This window comes from Typopeltis vanoorti, chromosome 10 (assembly GCF_054136105.1).
Source record: "Typopeltis vanoorti isolate ZY-2024b chromosome 10, IOZ_Tvanoo_1.0, whole genome shotgun sequence".
In the NCBI taxonomy this organism is placed as follows: domain Eukaryota; kingdom Metazoa; phylum Arthropoda; class Arachnida; order Uropygi; family Thelyphonidae; genus Typopeltis; species Typopeltis vanoorti.
The window spans coordinates 33,093,096-33,114,019 of record NC_143558.1 but is presented as its reverse complement, the minus strand read 5'-3'; the positions used below and the strand labels follow the sequence as shown (position 1 = coordinate 33,114,019).

At 34.1% G+C, this 20,924-nt stretch overlaps 1 protein-coding gene across 1 annotated transcript in view; it reads left to right on the top strand.

The window, feature by feature from the left end:
• Positions 1-20,924, top strand: part of hppy (MAP4K3-like protein hppy) — a 452,362-nt gene that overhangs the window by 240,209 nt on the left and 191,229 nt on the right. Inside the window, exon 15 of the mRNA XM_090399556.1 lies at positions 7,308-7,361. Within this exon, the coding sequence (XP_090255682.1) occupies positions 7,308-7,361 (54 nt within the window). The remainder of the gene's footprint in view (positions 1-7,307; positions 7,362-20,924) is intronic.

Here is a 20,924-nt window from a genome sequence, read left to right as displayed (position 1 = left end):
TTTTATTTTTCAACATAATCTCCCTTAAGACATACATTTATTCCAGCAATGCTCCAGTGCCATTATCCCATCCCTGTAGTTGTTCTCAGTAAGATCTGCAAAATACTCCTCTACAGCTGCAATCACCTCTTGATTTGAAGAAAAATGCTGACTAGCGAGGAAGAGTTTTAGTTTTGGGAAGAGATAGAAGTCAGAGGAAGCCAAATCTGGAGAATAGGGGTGGATGTTCCAACAATTCATAGTGCAGATTCACAAATTTTTTCGTGAATGCGATAAACTTCCATAATTGGGTACTAACAGCGATACTGTATTTAATAACTTACAGAAGTTCCAAGGATACCCTAACAGGAGCGATCTTACTTGAAGAATTGCATGTGGTCATCTTCAAATAAACATCATCAAATGGGGAGGTACTTTAGCATCTGAGATCCAGTCTCTGACATATGTTACAGATTGTGTAATGTGGTGGGCATTTCATTACTTACAACAGAACAGGTTATTTTGCAATATCCTCCCACACCCACACACCTCTCAGCAACAGAAAGAGAATTTTGATTTTTATAATTAGTGAGTTAAAATATCATTTATGGAAAGTTAGTTTAAAAACATGGCTTCGAAACCAGCAATGCGGCAACAAATTCTCTACAATGTTGTAGTATGGAAATTGTTCATTCTGATGATTTTTATATTTAGAAAGCAGCATTCTAGGAGATACCAAATTTTTGGCTAGGTAGTGTAGACCACCCATCTTATGCATTATTCACCAGTGGGGAGATGTCTATTTTTATTGAGAAGTTTTTCATGGTTCCATCGTATTATTTTGCTGTGGTCTTATGGTCAACTTCAGTGATGACTGGAGAGCTATCCCAGGCAGAGAAGGCCAAGCCAGGGTGGTTAACTTAGATAAAGCTAACCACCTGGGTACCAGTTATCTCTGGATTTATTTTTAATTGGTCTTTTGATTTGTTCAGATATATGAGACTGGTGAAAAAGGAAGAGGGATAGATAACCTTTTGCTACATTATGATATAAAAGAGCTTAGGGCATTTTTATTCTATATACAAGTAGACTATATATAGACCAGAAATAGCCTATATACAAGTAGACTCATCATAAAGATACTTCACATGCACATTGTTTGTTTAGACTTGGGTAAAGGATTGAAGATTTCACTGTCTGGCACTGGACTGGTGGTAGTCCAGTGCCAGACAGTGAAAATTCTGTTATATGAAGATATTCATATCCATACTGCAATAAGAACCACAGCATTTAGGTTGGAAACAGGAAATCCTGGATTTATTTGCAATGGCAAAATGTGTCATTGAAAGCATGAGTTATGTAAGAAATAATCCTAACTGGAATGAAGAGCTCTTTCATTCTCCTCAAAGTCTCCAATCATTATCCAAACATTCATTCTCCATTAAGTGTGTCAAGGCTGTCCATGAAAAATATTCCTCTCAAGTAGGAGCTGAAGACTAGCACCAGCTTTGTATCCATCTTACACTTCTGCCAAAACTCACTGACAAATTCAAATCTAACTCTGAAGTCAAATGCAAAAAAACTTGTCTCCTGTTCAGACAACAACAATCAGATGGTCTGTTCCCTTATTAGCATATTATTAGGTGCAACATTATAAAATCATCCATAGATAATTACTAAAATTAAAGAGCCAAAAGGCTTCATTTCAGTGATGCAAAATTACATAAGCAAAGGATCAAAGTGGATATCCAGCATTATTTAAAAGCTGAATGTAGAAACTATGAAAGTTTTGTAAGTTGACCAGAGAGTTTACGGGAATTAATGCGGGATCTAATATCCACTTTGCTATAAGTCCAGCTTATTGTTATACTTCTTTCCCAACTTCTCCATATCAAATTACCTCTTATGATACCAATAACAGTTCTTTGTCTTCTAGTCTTTCATCAAAAAAAAAAAACTAGAAAAATCTTTAAATAGCCTAGAGATCTGCACATTTTCTGATGGAATCTCTCCATTTGTGATCAAAACTTGTGCTACAGAATTAGCATCCATCTTATATTACCTTTTTCCATTTTCTTTACTCATTCTATATCTGCCATGCAGCGTGGATGAGGCTATATTCAGTCCATTCCAAAAAAAAAAAGTAATAAAAGTTGGCTCTCAGAATTGTTCCATTTCTCTCAATTAATTCTCAAAAAATTCATGGAGAAAGTCATCATTAGTGTTTTTTATTCCTCACCACCTGGAAGCACGCTATCTGAATTAGTGATTATTAGAATGGATTCTGCTACTTTCAGTCCACAACATCATTCTAGCTTCACCATCAACCTTTGAACACATATTTGAATGCATAGAAGTGCTCAATAAATACCATTTTATGATTTGCATTTTACCTGTTGGATCTGAATTGCCAGCTTCCTCTTTAGTCATCCACTACATGTCATTCTAGATTGCTTCTGTACTTTTTGCATGCTCTTCCTCCTGAAATGACCTTCTCTCACTGACTACAAATCTCTATCCATAGTTTTGGCGATGGTGGCATATTCCCAACTGCAAGATCTGCCTAAAATTCCAATCTCATTGTCATTCTCCAGATGGGGTGAGGAGGACAGTCTTATGAACTTCAGTGTTACTAAAACACAGTCCAGTTGTACTTCTCATGAGATCTCACTTCACCCCTTTACTTTTTGTAATAAATACCCAGATTTCCAAGCAAAATCAGATAACTTCTTAGGCTGATTTACACCTCTATAGTCTTTCCTGGCAGAAACACATTACAAGCTTTTTCAGCTTAAAAAAAAAAAAAAAAAAAAAAAAACTTTGTCCACAAAGTTTTTTTTTCTGCTTAAGACAGTACCTTAGAAAGAACTTCTTAAAAATGCTTGATACTGTCCAGAATAGGGCATTTTGGTTAATTGATGCCCTTAATCTTTCTCCAGATTCACTCCAATTACTTTATCATAGACATTCTGTTTCTACCTGTTTCTTTTCTGATAGATGTTGTCATAGTCAAGGTTCTGTTGAACTGACAGTGAACAGTCATCTGCTTTCTTCGATGTCTATAAACATGAGCAGCTTGTTTATAGATAATTTTTGAAAATTATCAACCATTTCTCTCACTTCTTTAAATCAGATTTAAAAAAAAAAAAAACACTTAAAATATAACAACTGATGTCTTAGAGAACTGGCATGAATGCATCATGCATTATTATGTACTGGTAATGTCGTCTCCTTTCTCTCTCTCTCTCAGTGTGTGTGTGTGTATACGTGCATGCTTTTGAGCTCACAGTTAACTAGGCTACTTCACTACTGCATTAGTATTAATGAAATTCTTTCAGCAGTGTGGAACTTTGCTTATTGGAAGCCTGAAATGACATGAAGAATACCATTTTTGGTCTCTATACAGCAGTTTTATTTTATCTAACCTCTGGCCCATTCATAATACAGGTGTTCTTTGGATTATTCTGAATATACATATGGTTAGCTAGATAAAAGCCATATACAGCTGCTTGATAAAAGAAGCTGCAAAACATCTGTGTTGTTGCACTGTGCCATTCAAATAAAGATTGGACTATGTCAAACTTTATATCCAAAAAAAAAAAGAGTTTTTAAAATGTGAATCCCATTTATGAAAGGTTGTGTAAACCTATAGTACACTAGTGCTGTTGGTGGGATAATTTGGAGTTTCTGCTCAAGAGGTTTGAGTTTTTTTCAAACCATTTAAGACCTCTGATAAACATAATGGCAATGAAATTCACCTACCACCCAATGACATCCAACCAACAGGCTGTCAGGATTCAAATCTATTCAGCCTGTTGGTTGGAGAGTAGAAAAAGTGTTATCTCTTTGAGCATTCAGGCTAGCTAAAAGGTCTTCCTATTCACTTCCATAATCTGTAAATGATAGATATCTATTATAATGTTACTGTCAGGGAACATCCATGAAAATCACTTTGTTCTTTAACTAATAATGTATAAAATAAGAGACTGTTCTACCCAAATTATATAAAGATTGAACTATATCAAACTTAGCAATCGAGAAACCAGGTACTCTCCGTTCACGTCCATCATAACCAATAAATGGTAGACATCTATTAGTCATTGTTGGTGAGCAACTGTGACATCTACTTTGTCCCTTGCCTAGCAACAGTAGGTTATGTAACCAGTTTACATCAATTGCAACTCCACTTCATTATAGCCTCTTAATTTTAGTCAAATCTAAAATCAGTATATTCCTCTGAAAATGAACGTAAGTTGTAAATATTGACAAAAATGCCTAAAATTACTTGGATTAGCCAAATTTTCAAAGAAAGGATTAAAATCTATCCTTTTTTTCAGCCAAAAAATACTAAAATTATTAAGTTTCAGATTTTAGTATTCAGAAATGACGAGGGAGCTTATGAGAGAACAACCTTCTGCCAAAGCTGCAAAACCTTAATCAAAAACACTAATAGACTTCTGGATAAAGGCCACCATCTTTTAAGTGGAGCAATACCTAAGGCATCTCTGATGCCTAATTGTTGTGCTCTCAAAAGCTTGTGCTAGTTTTGAAACTTTATAGGTTCAGTATATTTGGTTGAAAAAAAGAATGGATATTTAATATCCTTTCTTTAGTCATAGTTATTTATTTATTTAATGTATGTGTATAAATACAAGATATTAATGAGCAAAACTATATAATAGATTGACAGCTCAGTTAACCAATCAGTTGCACTATATGGGAGTAAACGCAAGTTCCTGAGGCCTCCAGGAAAGGAGTGTGTGGTACAGTCATCAGCCATATGACATAGTCTGCACAGCATCATACATGCAAAAAAAGTAACTGTGCAATTCCCCACAGATGTAATAAGTGGGTGCAGCTGCCTTGTCCAGTCCTAAATATATTTAGCTGGCACTAGAGGTGAAGGTAGATTGAATCCTGGAGGCTTGCTAATTGGATCTATAATCAGGTACTTTTTTTAGTTTGTATTGTTCCAGAATCTTCTCCACCAATCTAGACTATCATCTGGTATTTCCATGAGCTAGATGGGAGATCTGGGGGTAGGGCAGCAAGCTGGCATTCGAGTGATATCTTGATGTATAGGAAGGTGTGTATTATTTCTGATTTTATTTCTTTCTTTGATGGCAGCTTCTTCTCTTCTGAAGCATGGATGAGTGATGTGGGTAAGAACAGGCAACCATGAAAGAGTGGGGGGAATCTTAGCGTACCAGAGATTGTTCTCATTGTTATGTTAAGCTGTGTTGTCCATTAGAGTCAGGTGGTGACTTTGGTTCCAAACTGGTGAACAATACTCTGTCACTGGGAAAACCAGAGTCAGGGCTGCTGTTGTAAGAGTTGAGGCATTACGACCCCAAGTTGTACCATGAACTTGTTTATGATGTTGTTCCTGGAAGATTTGTTTAACTTAGTTTTTTCCCTGAATGTTTCTGGTATATTAGACTACAGTAAAGTGCGACACCAAAATAACAGAGGTTACCTTCATGAATTACTCCTGTTGCAGAAGTTTAGTTTTCTATGAGCTTCAAGGTTATTTAGGCAGAAAGCTGAAACAACAGTTTTGTTGGGTTATGAGATAGTCCCCAGCTTTCAAAGTAATTTTGTAATGAGCTCAATCTTGTTTGGTGTTTCCTCAAGGCCTTGGAAGGTGCTGTCTTGGGTGGCAATTGCTATTCCATCAGTATAAATAAACTTTTGACTGGCTGTTGAGGAGGGGATGTCGCTTGTGTATAAATTGAATAGAGCTGGTGTGAGGACAGATCTTTGCGACAATCCATCCTGCAGGATAAATGTTCTGCTTTTTTTTGTGAATTCAAATGAATTTTTATTTTCCTATTGGAGAGCATTTGTTCTAATAATTTCAAAGTTTTTTGACAGTTGATTATTTTGGCTGTTTTATACAGTAAACCTTTCTTCCATATGGTGTCATAAGTTGATGTTAGGTCTATGAAGGCAGTGCCTCTTTTTAAACCCTTTTGGTATCCAGCTTCTATCTGGGTTGAGAGAGCTAGGACTTGTTCTCAACAGTTTCTGCCAGGTCTAATTCTAGTCTGTTCACTGGGAGAAATCCTAGAGAGGATAATCATTTAAAAAAGTTTGTAAGAAGTGCAAAGCGATGCTATAGGGCAGTAGGTATTAGTATCATCAGTTGATTTATTGGGTTTTGGCAAAACTATTATCTTTGATTCATGCCCAAGTTTTGGAAATCATTCATTATTTATCATTGAGGAAAAGAAATTAGATGGCCAGGATTTTGCTCTTGGGCCGAGATGAGTAAGAAAGTCTGGAAGGATGCCATCAATGCCAGCTTTATCTGCTTTAGTTTTGAGGGCTGCATCAATTTTGTCTGGAGTTACTGGATTGAAGTTTGCTGTTTTGCTGCAGCTGTAAGACATGATAAGAAAACTTCTTTTTTTTTTTTAAAGTGATGGATCCCTTTTTTGATATTGTAGAAATTTTGGGTTTAGCTTTTTGTCCTAAGATTTTTGCACTGCTGTTTGGGTTTACTTTTCCTTTAGTTCTGTTTGGAGCACTGGTGTCTCCTGGTTGACAGAGCAGTAACCAAGCCTTGTGACTTGATCTTGTAAAGCTGAGGTTATCGATTTCTTCATGTTATGATGAAATAGTGGATTTATTGTATATTATTGTAGGTTATTTTAATCACATTAATGTTTTAACATATTTACAATAGTGAAATAATTTTGGATTATTTTTCCTTTTCTGTTTACTTTATTGTTCTTTCACTTATACATTATATTACAATTTATCTTTATGAAGACGAAGCTGATAGAAAAATTCTGAACTTAACTGATCTTAGTATTAATTGTAAAAAAATATTTTTTGTTTAATAGGAATGGTATTATGTTAAGAGGCACAAGTTCACATTCTTGTTGTTGTTCATGTTTATATATTATATTCATCACAAAGTTTGTGTGTGCGTGTGTATATTGTGTTTATATATAAAATCAAGTTTTTATGTATTTTTATTGTTGTTTTGTTTACTGCATGCTTGCAAATTATGTGTACATAAAAAGTTTTGTTACTTAATGATTGCATTATCTGTTTAATGTGTTTATTTTTAGGTTAATTTTCAAATTCTATATATGTCACAGAGTGGTGTTTTATTTTGTTCTTTCTTTAAAGTTAATTTTTGCATGTAGAGCCAATTTTTAAATTTTGTATATGGTAGATTTTTATCATTTTAATATTCTTACCTACTAACCATACTTGCTTTGTTAGTCTTGTGTGCATGAATACCTTTCTGTACTATATAACAAAAGTTTTTTGGCACCCCTTAATCCCTCACTTCCTTGTCCTGTGTGTGCTTTCAGGGGACACACTGAACGATTGGCAAATTTGGATGAGGATTTCAAGTACTGTCAGCAGTAAGCATATAGAATCCAATGTATTGCAAAATCATTTTAATTGGTTGTCTTGCATGTCTGATGTTCTTTTATCACATGGCCGGTGTAAATTTCTTAAAAAACCATAATACACATTTTTAAATATATATTTTGGTAACAGTAATAACAACTTTTGTAATTGTTTATTCCTAATTAATTTAAAACAAATTAAATTGAAAATTACATTTTTTTTTCATTAAAAATGAAATGCTTGTAAACAAGAATTTCATTTTCATAGTCAAATTTGTTGAAAATTTATTCTTACATCTGATTTAAGAACTCCATTTTTTTTAAGATTCATTGCATATACAGTGCAATAAATTATTAAGCTTTAATTTTTTTTTTTTTTTTTTGCAATTATAAAACAAATGAAAATAAGCAGTTTTATAAACAGTTTCATTATTGTATATTCATTTCTTTATTGTTATTAACTATTAAGAAATTCTGCATCAATGCAAAGAAATCGAACAAAAGTGTTTATTGCTATACAAAAAACAGTGCACAGTTGTGGATACTGTTGTTTGTAGTCACAGTGTAATGGTAATTAATTACTGGATATTATTTCATGATAATACATTAGCGTAATATTCTCTTCATGTAAGGCAAGGAGAAAATTAGTCTGTATAGAATTATATTGCACATTTTTACATTATAAAAATTGGTAGGAAACACTGAAATGTATTAATTTTTAGTAAACAAGGTTATTACCAAATTTTAAAAAAAATTCAAACAGTAGAGTTTATCAAACATTTTGTGAGCATTTGCTTCTATGTTGAGTGCAAATTATGGCTAATAAATGTTAAAAATTATAAGAGAGTGATTTCTTTTAAGAACATTATCTCCAATGCTTTGTGTCTTTTATTATGATCATCAGTCAGAAGTAAATTAGAAAGCATTAAAGACCTGTTTAAACATTGCACTGATCTTCTTTTTTATGATAAATGAATGTAATTTGTGAATTTCTTTTGTAAATCAAAAGAAATATATATGCTGCTTGATCAGAAAATTAGAAATGTTACCTCAGTATCATGTAAGTAAATTTCACATCACATGGATTTGTCATTTGTCTAATATTGGAATGGTATGGAAGTATTATTATTATTATTAACACCTCCAGGGAGTCCAAAGACTCATCGAGGGAGGGTACCTACTCTACAACTCTCCATCTCCACCAACCATCTTCATCACCTACACGAACACTGTTGTTTTAATTAATCTAAACAATTGTCTAACTTATTCAAATTTTAAATAAGGTGGGCCTTATTTTCCTCAGGTATCGTATACATTTTTTTAAGAGATGACATGACTTGCTAGAAAAATCTAAACTTCAAATGGTTACAATTGCTACAACTGAAAATGCAACAGTGGCATCTTTTTGCATGAGTTAGTATTCGCTGTAGGAAAAGTCGACACCGGATGTTTTGTTTCTCAAACCATTACTCAGATTCATATCTGGTGCACTGAATGGATGCATTTTTTTTTGTCCCTTTCAGAGATATTAATGAACTGCTCTATGTAATATGCATGTGAACATTATGACTATGCTCTCCTGCACTGTACTGTACTGGAGGGATGAAATATGAAGGATTTATCTCATGGTTATTTTTAGACTCTGGCCTTGCTATTGTAAGAAAAAAACTTAAATCTGGATTCAGATAACCATAATATACCTTTTGGCTTTAGCAGTTGAAACATATGATTGAATAATGTTGAAATAGGGTTTGTAAATTTATTGACTTTTCTGATTACCAGTAATTCAATAGTGATTTACCAATAATTTCTTCAATTTTCAAAAAGAAACACAAAACATGATAAAAATATAAACGAATAAAAACATTTTACACCAAACAAAAATATAGTATTAATGCTATTAATATAAATTATAAAGAATTCATTTCAAAACATAAATGGCAACTTTAAAAATAAGGAAAGTAAACTTTTTTGTAATATAAAGTCATTTTTGTTAATATGAGCACATAGAAAACACAACTTATCAAGGCTGTGCTCCCTTAAATGTGACCTTATTTCAATTTGTTGGCTCACTGCTCATTAGGAAATCAAAAGCCATTTTAAAATATTTTTTTCTTCATGAAAATACAGAAATTCCTTTCTAATGACATGTCTTTAGCTCTTTTTGCTTTTGAGTTGGATCTCATAGACTGCTTCGAATCCCCCCCTTATTGCCAGTTAATTTCAACTGGCAATTTGAAACCTTCATTGATCTGGGTGGTCTGGCTTATTCAAATAAGGAACTGTACTTTATAAAATGAGTCAAGAATAAAATTATTACCTCATGCATTAAAAGTACTTTTCATATACCAAAATACTGGTAGAAAACACCAAATTACTAGTAATTTTTAAAGGATTTTTGCATCATGGAATTTCACAACACTATAGGTACAGAACTAAATATGTTAATACTAGTATTTTACTGCTAGTAATTGATTCATCATTCTCAAGGTAAAGATTCAGAATCAGCATGTGATCACAGTGGCACACAAGAAAGAAATGAGCAAGATATCAATGATCCAAGCTTGTGTCTTTGTGGCCTAACTGTGCTCTGTGGATGTAATCAAGGCTGTCTGCTTTTGATGTTGTTTATAGTTAAAAGAGTATTGTCATACTCTTAATGTATATGCTCATTCCCAGAATATCCTCTCTCAGTTTTCAAACAGTTTTTTTTTTGTTATTTTCATTTTTCTCTCCAACTGCATAGACAGTAGCAAGCATGTAGTATTTTTTCTGAATTAGTTAATAATTATTAATTTCTTGTGTGTTATTTTTTTTTCCCCATTGCTGCAGATATTTTAGACCTGCTAATGCAAACTTTCCTATATAAATAAGCAAGTTTTTGCAGTTGGTGATTTATAAATCATTTGATTTTTGTAGGAATGTATCCATTTGTAATATAAAATAGCTTATAATGTTATCTAATTCATTTTGAAGTGGGGTACTTACTAATGTTTCTTTTTACTATTGAAGTCTGGTAATGTTAATATTCACATATCTGCTAGTGTGTGTAGATTTTCTGTTGGTTTAGGAAGAATGTAGAGAGTGAACCACCTAGCAACTTTGCGATAAAAATGATAAGACAATTTCCACCATAATTTTAAGAACTGGGAGAAGTGATTTTTTTTTCCTCTCTCTCCCCCTCAGGATTGCATGGTGATCAGCAATCATTGTGAATAATTATGGAGGAGACACACTACCATATTTAAGAACTTACTTAAAATAAAATTCAACATTTTGACCTTTATATCAAGGTCATCTTCAGGAATACATATTACTACAATGGGCTGAGAATAATGGCTTGGTCAACTGTTGACTATAGCCTGACCTCTGGGGAAAAATAAATAAAATAATATAGAACATAATTCTCTTATTAAAATTACATCAGCAGTTATTTGTTTCTTATAGTCCTGTTACTTTAAATTTCTGTTTGCTTAGTATCTCATAATGTAAAGCACACATCCTTTTAGGTGTGAATAAAGATGCATTATGGGAAGGCCCACTACCTAGATCAATTTTGACCTTTATTGAGGTCTCATCAGTGGAAGCCAGACCTAAAAGGGATACCAAGGTTGAAGTAATGATATATTTCCCATATACAAGTAGTGAAAAGGTGTATCACCCACTTATTAAATTACTCTGGATCAGAGATTTTTCACTTGGTTCAACTAAATTAATGATATCAAGAAATTATATTATTATTATTATTATGGGCAACTCTAAGGAGTCCTTAGACTCATTGAGGCAGACCCTAAACATGTGTCAAGAATTATCCATACTTAGGCCCACTCCTATCCTGACACCATATTTTAACTATCCCATTCTTACACTGAACTGCCTCACTGATGTCTGCATCCATTCAACAGTCTCTCCTCCCCCTCCACCCCGAAAAAGCTCTAGTTTCCCTGATTTTGCACATCCACCTTTATTCAACAACACGTTTTCCAGTATCCAAACACCAGATCCATTCAGATGCAAACCGTCCTTCTTGTATAAGTCCTTTCACCCTTCAAACTCACTCCACACCACTCCTCCTGCCTAACCTGTGCTTTGAGTCATTCACTATTATGGCTCTCCTTTTCAGCTCTACTCTGTCATACTGTGGCAACAGACTCACTATCTCAACTTTTTCAATCTTTTCTTTTGCTACTTCCAGTAATTCTTTCATGTCCTCTCTCATGCCATACTTTTCTCCTTTAAATCATTCATTCAGCTATTATGATCATTTCTTTCACCTTACCCCTTTTGTCCTCTAATAGCCTCACTAACATCATTAAACATATTCTTGGTTTATTCCTTTATCCAAGTGTAAGCAAACAAAGTTTAGATCTGAATTATCTTGACAACTGGGGCTACTTGTGTTTAGAAGCTAATGACTTAACATAAGTGACCTTAGTATCCCATAATGCAAAGCACACACACATCCTTTTCGGTGTATATAGTGCTATACATTATGGGAAAAGCCACTACCCAGACCAGTTTCAACCTTTATTGAGGTCTCATTTGTTTTAATTATCTGTCATGAACTCCAGTATTTTCGCTAGATCTAGCTGCATCAATCTGGCTAGATCTTAGCCTTCCTCTGGATCATGATAAAAAGAAACTCTTATCATGGCATCAAATACATTGTTTACTGATCTTCCTACTTCCATTCTGTTTAAGTGACCATAGCTGAGATCATCTCTGCTCACACATTCCTGAATGAAACACTGTTAAGGTCCTTCCTAATATCTTCATTTTTAATATGATTCTTCCAATGATGCCACCTGTTGATCTTAGTGATAACAGTGGAGATAGTATGTACTCTGGTCTAGCTGAATCATTCAGTATTTTCTTCAGAGCTTCCAGGGTTTGATTATTGTTTTCAAACTCTTATTTTTTCTCGAATAATATTTATATATTTCAGAAGTGACCGTATGCTTAGTTTACCTCTGAAATACATGATGCGGTTCCAGGAAATTGACAACATATACTGAATAGTAACTAAAAATTTGCTTATTATTTCCAGTATTTTCCCTGGAGATGTCAATTTAACATCGGCATCTTCAGAGATTAATATACTTATATCAACATGTGCACATAAGCATACTTTAGTAAATGAGATGGAACAGCAGAAATACAGGAAGACCTAATATCTGAAAACTGCTACCTTTGGCTTTGGTTGTGTGTTCTTGACCATTGAGCTGACTGTCTGCAGATTAGGGTTTTCTCATATGAGAGGCAGTTTGATGCAGTCATATTGGTTCAAATTGGGATATCATGAGGGCTACAGCAGATTCTCAGAAAAATCTCTCAAATTTAAACTTACTTTGGTAGAGTAAAACACCACCAACACACACACAGACCACAACCATCCAGACTCCTAAAATATGTCACATCCAGGCCTACAGAGGTGACCAACAAACTAAAACCATACACTTAATTCCAAAAATCCATAAAGAGGAAATACCACTATACCTGATTGTAGATGGAATTAGATACTCACCAACTAGCCAAACATTTAGCTAAAATGCTCATTAAGTCCAGTATACAAGATCTCACCCTTCTCAACACAGACATAATAGTTGCTTTCAATATCTCCTTCTTATTCATAAATGGTTGCTTAAAGACCCCCTTTTCTAGTATTCAAACAGAATTTCATCCCACATTGCTGTCCTGTTTCAATTCAGTATGAACTTAGCAGGCTATTTTGTTTGGCAAGAAAAATTCTACAAACAAATAGAGGACACAGGCACGGACTTACCCTCTTTCTTCCCCCTTGGCAAACTTTATTATGGAGACAATTTAAAGAACATCTTAAACTCTGTTCCCTCGAATCTACTCTGTGGCTAAACTATAAAGATGATGTGTTTGCTGTTTGGCTACATAGACTTGGACACTTTAAACTCTTTCCTTTTCCATTTTAACAGCCAACATTCAAGGATCCAATTCACAACAGAAATAGAATGTAATAACAACAGTTTGCCCATCCTGGGTGCCATAGTTGCACGACAACCAGATGGATCCTTGGCATTTACCATCTATGAATCCCCCTCCACACACAGATAAATACCCCAACAATCTTCTTCTTCTTTAGTATTCTGCAATTGAGCAGGTTCTTCTCTTAGCAGCAAAAACTCTCCTTCCACCCTCTTCTTTCAAGGTTGTGTACCTATCTCCATTCAGCATTTCATCTTTTCCTTACTCCTAAGGAAAAATTGTTTTCCTTACTCTTCCTCTGGGTCTTTTTCTGTTTATTTTTCTTTCGATGGCATCTCTGATGATTTCATTCCCTCTCAGAATATCCGATCCAGTTTCCCTTTCTTCTTTTTATCCTCCTTAACAGACTTCTTTTCTACTCTTTTTAAGATCTCTTCATTAGTTATTTTATCTGTCCATTTGATTTTTTCCATCCTTCTCCAAATCCACATATCAAAGCTTTCCAAAATCTTAATTTCTTCTTTCTTCAATGTCCAAGTTTCAGCTGCATAGAGGGCAACACTCCCCACATAACATTTTATTAGTCTTTTCTTTAGGTTTCTATCCATTTTACTTTTGAATAAATTCCATTTTCTATTAAAGGCATCTCTTCCCATCTCTATTCTTGCTTTTATGTCACTTTTACATCTTCCATCACTGCTAATAACACTTCCTAGATATTTAAATGGCTTTACTTGATTCAATTTTTCCCCATTTATTCTGATATCCCTATTTGCCTCTTTCCTTGCTATTTTCATTACTTTTGTTTTTCTGATGTTAATTTTCATTCCATAATTGATACAGGATTCTAGTAATCTGTTCAACAGATGTTGTAGTCCTGTTGCAGTGTTTGATAGTAATGCCTTGTCATTTGCGTATCTTATTGCAAATGTCTGTCTACCTCCAATCTTTATTTCTTCTTCCGAATTCTCCAGTGCTTCTTTTAACATTGCTTTGGAATATGTGTTGAACAAATTTGGTGACAGAGAACAACCTTGTCTTACTCCTCGTCCAATGATACCTAGTTCTGTTGTACCATATATCTCTCACCGTGGCAGTTTGTCCCATATATAGTGAAATAATTAGCCTTCTGTCTTTCCAATCTGTACCAATTTTTTCCATTACTTCCACCATTTTATCCCATTTTACAAAGTCAAAAGCTTTTTCAAAATCTACATAACAGATATTAACTTCTTTATTCACTTCCAGACACTTCTGTCACTTACTATTCTTAACAGCCCAATCGCACCTCTTGTTCCCCTACCCGTCCCGAAACCAAACTTCTCCAAGAAATTCTTCCACCTTAGGTGCAATTCTTTGTGTTAAGATTCTCATAAGTATTTTTGATGTATGGGAAATGATACTTATTGTTCTAAAATCCTTGCAGTTCACTGCATTACTTTTCTTTGGTATAGATATAAATATTAAGGTCATGAAATCTTTTGGTAATTCTCGTTTGTTATAAATTAAATTTATTATTTTGTTATTTTTTCAGTTCCTTTCTTCTGAAGTTGTTTCAGGAATTCTGCAAGTATTTCATCTATTCCTTCTGCCTTTCCACATTTTAGTTCTTTAATGGCCATTTCTACTTCTGTCTTCAAAATCTCTGAGCCTAGATCATCTTCATTTACCTTCTTTATATTATCTTCTAATGGCAACTCATTTGGTCCATTTCCCCCTAACAATATAGCACTAAAAATCTTAGTGTACAGGACACAGCACTCACCACAGAATCCAACCACACACTAAACATCTTTTTAGCCAATGATTACATCTCCACCAGATGAAACGAATAGTAAATACCATCCCCCCCCATCTAAACATCACAGCAAATCCATCACTATTAGTTATATCTGTCACCTCTCTGAAAGATGACCAAGATTTTTAAAAAAGCAAAATCTTGTGATTACACACTGAAAGTTTGCATCTCTTATCCATTCTCCTAAACACCATCTGCAGCCATTTATACTATGACCAGACAGATAGGCCAACCAACATCAGAACCCGAAAACTACATCCATTTCCATCACTAAGGCAGCTCAGGTTTGGTAGATTGTACCTGAATCACAGCAGCTGATGGAAAACAACCACCTTACTCCACCAAAGCCAGTTTAAATTTGAGAGGCTTTTGTTCAAATCTGCTGCTGCAGCCCTTACAAACTATCCCAACCTGAATAAATATGGTTGCATCAAACTGCCTCTCATATGGGAATCCCTCATGCAGACAATCAGCCATCCACCAAGAACACCCAACCAAAGCCAATAGGTGACTTAGTTTTAGGACTTTAGTCCTTCCTGTATTTCTACTGTTCCATTTCATTTATAGAAAGTGCCTGTGTTGATACATACATATATAGAAGTATATTAATCTCTGAAGATACCAATTTAACTTTGATGACATTATTATTCAGTCTATGTTGTCATTTTCCTGAAACAACATGTATGATAACGTATAAGACTAAACACCAGATTTACTTCTGAAATCTGTTCCAGTTTGATTCTTTTTAAAACTTCATTTTTATTTTGCTTAAAAGGAAATGATGATCACTTTATACTCTTGTGTTCTGAACTAGTATCAAGATAGAATATATCTATCAAGGATAACCGCAGTCAGTGAGACTTCTTATGTTTTCTATATATGAATTTATGCACATCTTTATGTTTAAACACACTGTTAGTCTATGTTCCAAAAGGAAATCCACCTGATATTATTATTAGCCATTAGTCTTTTCTTCAAATTTTCCAAAAACATTTCTGCATGCCTGGTATTCATTTCCTGCTCTACTGTTTAGGTCTTCATCAAGGACCAATTTGTCCTATTTCTTTATAATAGTTACATTCTTTAATGACTTCCTGAGTAGATCCTTCTTTAGGTCCATAGGTAGAAATGTCTCATTACCCAATTCCTATTTTGATGCCTGTCCATATCACTCTACTTGAAATTGTCTTCATGTTTAGTTGAATGCTATAGCTTCTGCTTCCTTTATATGACCATTATTGCCTGAATATAATTCTTATAGTTGTTATTTAGAGGAGTCTCACCTGTTTTGTCTTTCTTCTTTGTTATGGTAAGTTACATCAGTTATGTCAACATGATATGTCTATTCTTCTGCTAATTTCTCTTCTTTTCCATTGGTACTATGTTGATAGTGGACTTCTGGATATCTGGAATTCTGCTAATGTGTTTGTTTCATTAGCTAACTCAGTAACTGTTTACCCTGGTTCTTTGATGAAACATCAGGCACCTTGTTTAACAGATAATGCTCTAATCAGCATTGCATTTCATCTTGTTGTAACCAACATTGTTTTTTGGTTTAAGCCAATACAGAATATAGTTTAGTCAGCTCAACTTCAAATTGCCATCTCATTCTTGTTCACTGTAATGAGAGATTCCTGGTACACCAAAGATGTGTACTATAGAGTAGATGAGGATTCAACATTAGGTCAAAAGCTGTGGTCAGTTTTTGCAGTTCTTAAAAGACTATATGCAAGTCTCTTCCCAGTTACCTAGTTTTACCTCTTAAATAACCCAATTTGTTTTTATTTATTTATTTAAGATTTTATTTTTCTGAAAATTTGTAAGTATTCTATGGTTTTTATTGGTAAATCTTTCTTTGAGTTTTGCTGTTGTTCAAATTTGGACCATATCCAAATGAACATTATTGGCAACTTACTTTTCTAATAAAATAAAGAACTTTTATTATTAAAAGACCAGAAGATAAATGATAAAATATACAAAGAGCCAACAAGTTTCACTAGCCACTGTCTAGCATTTTCAAGGCTGAACTGGTGTGAAAACAAATGCATTAAGTTACATTTCAAACATACACTTTAGTAACTGTTAGGCCGTCACATTTGATCATTCTGTTTGAAGACGTGCATGTGTTCGAAAGCTTCAGTCAGATTCCGGTACATGACCACGTGTTGTGTAATTTTTTGCATATTGTAATTCTGTCGAACTGAGAGAGATGATGAGATTTTTCCATATGTCTTTAAGAAAATAGAAATACCCTGATTTCTATTTAAATTATTGCCTGTGCGTAGTACCACAGCTGCTTCTTTTAAAGTTCTGTATCTGTAGTCATTCTCGATGTAAAGCATAGAACTGTTTTTCCAATCTATAACGTGATTTGATGTTGAGAAATGATGAGCTAAACCAGAAGTGATGATTCTATTATGATTGACATCCCTCACATGTTCCTTCTGTCTTATTTCAAAACTTCTAGAAGTCTGACCAATGTAAGAAAGGCCACACGTGCATGGAATTTCATATACTCCAGGACATTTGAAGAAAGGTACCTCATCTTTAGGTGATCTTAAGATTTGTCTGATCATGGTAGTTGGTTTAAAAAACACTCTGATGTTATGAGCTTTTAACATTCTTGCCAATTTTGTGGAAACTGAATTAATATATGGAATGACAGCTGTGGACACATATTGGGGCACCGTAACACGTTGTTGGTGGTTGTCTTTAAATAGCCATTTGTTTAAAATGTTAGAAGGGTATCCATTAAGAGATAGAGTGTTAGTTATTAGTGACAGTTCTCTCTGCACATCTGTTTCTTTTGAAATAGACCTTAAGGCTCTATTACAGAGCATGTGAATGATGCTGTGTTTTTGTGATCTATGATGGTTGGACGAATAATGTAGATATCTACCAGTATCTGTGGATTTCTTGTAAATGGACAGTTGGAAATTGTTATCTTCTCTTCTCACTAGGATGTCAAGAAAAGGAAGTTCTTTGTTCTTCTCTAGTTCTATAGTGAATTTGATCTTATTGTGTAGCGAGTTGATTTTGTTCAGAAACACGAGAACACGTCATTGACATATCTCCACCAAATTGACGGTTTTGGTACAATGGTGGAAAGAATATCCTTTTCAAGTTTTTCCATAAAAAGGTCTGCACATGGTGGTGACAGAGGACTACCCATGGCTAGACCTTCCAATTGTTTGTATACAGTGTTGTTAAATTTGAAGAAATTTGATTTCAGGCAATGATGAAACAGCTATGTGATGTCTTGAGGGAAAAGATCTTTCAGAATGTTAACCACCTCTACGATCGGTACATTAGTGAATAAGGACACTACATCAAGACTAGCCATAATGTCCGTTTCTGATATTTTAATACTCTTGATTTTTAAAAGCTCATAACATCAGAGTGGTTTTTAAACCAACTACCATGATCAGACAAATCTTAAGATCACCTAAAGATGAGGTACCTTTCTTCAAATGTCCTGGAGTATATGAAATTCCATGCACGTGTGGCCTTTCTTACATTGGTCAGACTTCTAGAAGTTTTGAAATAAGACAGAAGGAACATGTGAGGGATGTCAATCATAATAGAATCATCACTTCTGGTTTAGCTCATCATTTCTCAACATCAAATCACGTTATAGATTGGAAAAACAGTTCTATGCCTCACATCGAGAATGACTACAGATACAGAACTTTAAAAGAAGCAGCTGTGGTACTACGCACAGGCAATAATTTGAATAGAAATCAGGGTATTATTCTTAAAGACATATGGAAAAATCTCATCATCTCTCTCAGTTCGACAGAATTACAATATGCAAAAAACTACACAACACGTGGTCATGTACCGGAATCTGACTGAAGCTTTCGAACACATGCACACCTTTAAACAGAATGATCAAATGTAACGGCCTAACAGTTACTAAAGTGTATGTTTGAAATGTAACTTAATGCATTTTGTTTTCACACCAGTTCAGCCTTGAAAATGCTAGACAGTGGCTAGTGAAACTTGTTGGCTCTTTGTATATTTTATCATTTATCTTCTGGTCTTTTAATAATAAAAGTTCTTTATTTTAATACATCAGACCAAATATGTACAATTTAAACTTACTTTTCTATTCATATAATGATGTGAGTGGTTAGAATTTCTTTCAGCACTCTTGTTGTAATTAAAACTCTACTCTTGATAGCTGGTTTGTTATGTGGGAATAATGCTAGATTAATAACAGTGTGTTCTCTTTCTAAAGCAGCCCATGATTTGTTTTATTGTAGAGTGGTTTTAATTTTTTTTTTCCCTCAAGTACTTTGATTTATTTTATAGCTTAGTTTTTAGTCAGTAATATCCATAATTCTGCAAGTATTGAAGAGAGTATGTTCTGTAATTGTTCTATTTTATATTTTGATTAATTTTTTAGCTTCTACCCATATGGCTGTTATCTGTTTTCACAGTAAGGCTTAGCTAGTTTTTTATACTGAATGCTTTCACTGAATGTAATGTACTCTATATTTTAATGCAGAATTTTATTATTTTGATTCAACACCTTCCTACTTATAAAATAGTGAAATATATTCTGTAATTGCAATACACATGATATTACTTCCATTTATACTGAAGAATTTGTGGAGACAAAAATACACGTGTTGGGATAATTATGTTAAAGATACCAAGCAATTTTAAACCTGGTTTTACTCCATTTTTTCCAAGTAAGCAAACAGACAAAATGTCAAGTTTGCACCTGCAATTTATGCAAGACTAGCTGATCCCACAGGTCGTGCAAGACCAAGGCAACTAGTGGTAGAGGTGGAACTAGCTCTGATCACTAATCTTAATATTTACCCTTAATGCCAAAACACATCTCCAAGAAGGGGATGTATGATGTTTTGTATTAAAGGCAAGGGGCCACTACCCAGACCGGTTTCGACCTTTATTGAGGTCTCATCAGTGGGGAGCCAGGCTAGAAATACCAAGATTTAGTAATGCAGAGCTTGTAAGTATTTTACCAAAACGAGTTACCATAAGGTGTTATAACCTTATTAAATAAAAATCTCAGGAGGAGATATAGATGTAGAAAGTATTTTTAACTTCGGTATAGTTATGTTAAAGATACCAAGCAATTTTAAACCTGGTTTTACTCCATTTTTTCCAAGTAAGCAAACAGACAAAATGTCAAGTTTGCACCTGCAATTTATGCAAGACTAGCTGATCTGGTAAAATACTTACAAGCTCTGCATTACTAAATCTTGGTATTTCTAGCCTGGCTCCCCACTGATGAGACCTCAATAAAGGTCGAAACCGGTCTGGGTAGTTGCCCCTTGCCTTTAATACAAAACATCATACATCCCCTTCTTGGAGATGTGTTTTGGCATTAAGGGTAAATATTAAGATTAGTGATCAGAGCTTGCTCCACCTCTACCACAAGTTGCCTTGGTCTTGCACGACCTGTGGGATCAGCTAGTCTTGCATAAATTGCAGGCGCAAACTTGACATTTTGTCTGTTTGCTTACTTGGAAAAAATGGAGTAAAACCAGGTTTAAAATTGCTTGGTATCTTTAACATAACTATACCCAAGTTAAAAAATACTTTCTATGTTGGGATAATTACTTATAATTAAGAAAATATAATAATATTCGACGTTTCAACCTCTGTATTGAGGTCATCATCAGGAAAACACATATGTTACAGGACACAAGCTACATGATACTACACAAAAGTAAGATGAATCTAAATTCTTTGTTAATTGTTTACCATAGCTTGATTGCTGATGAAAAAAATATTTTAATTTAAAAATTAAAATATTTTTTAATTTTTAAACAAAATGTATACAA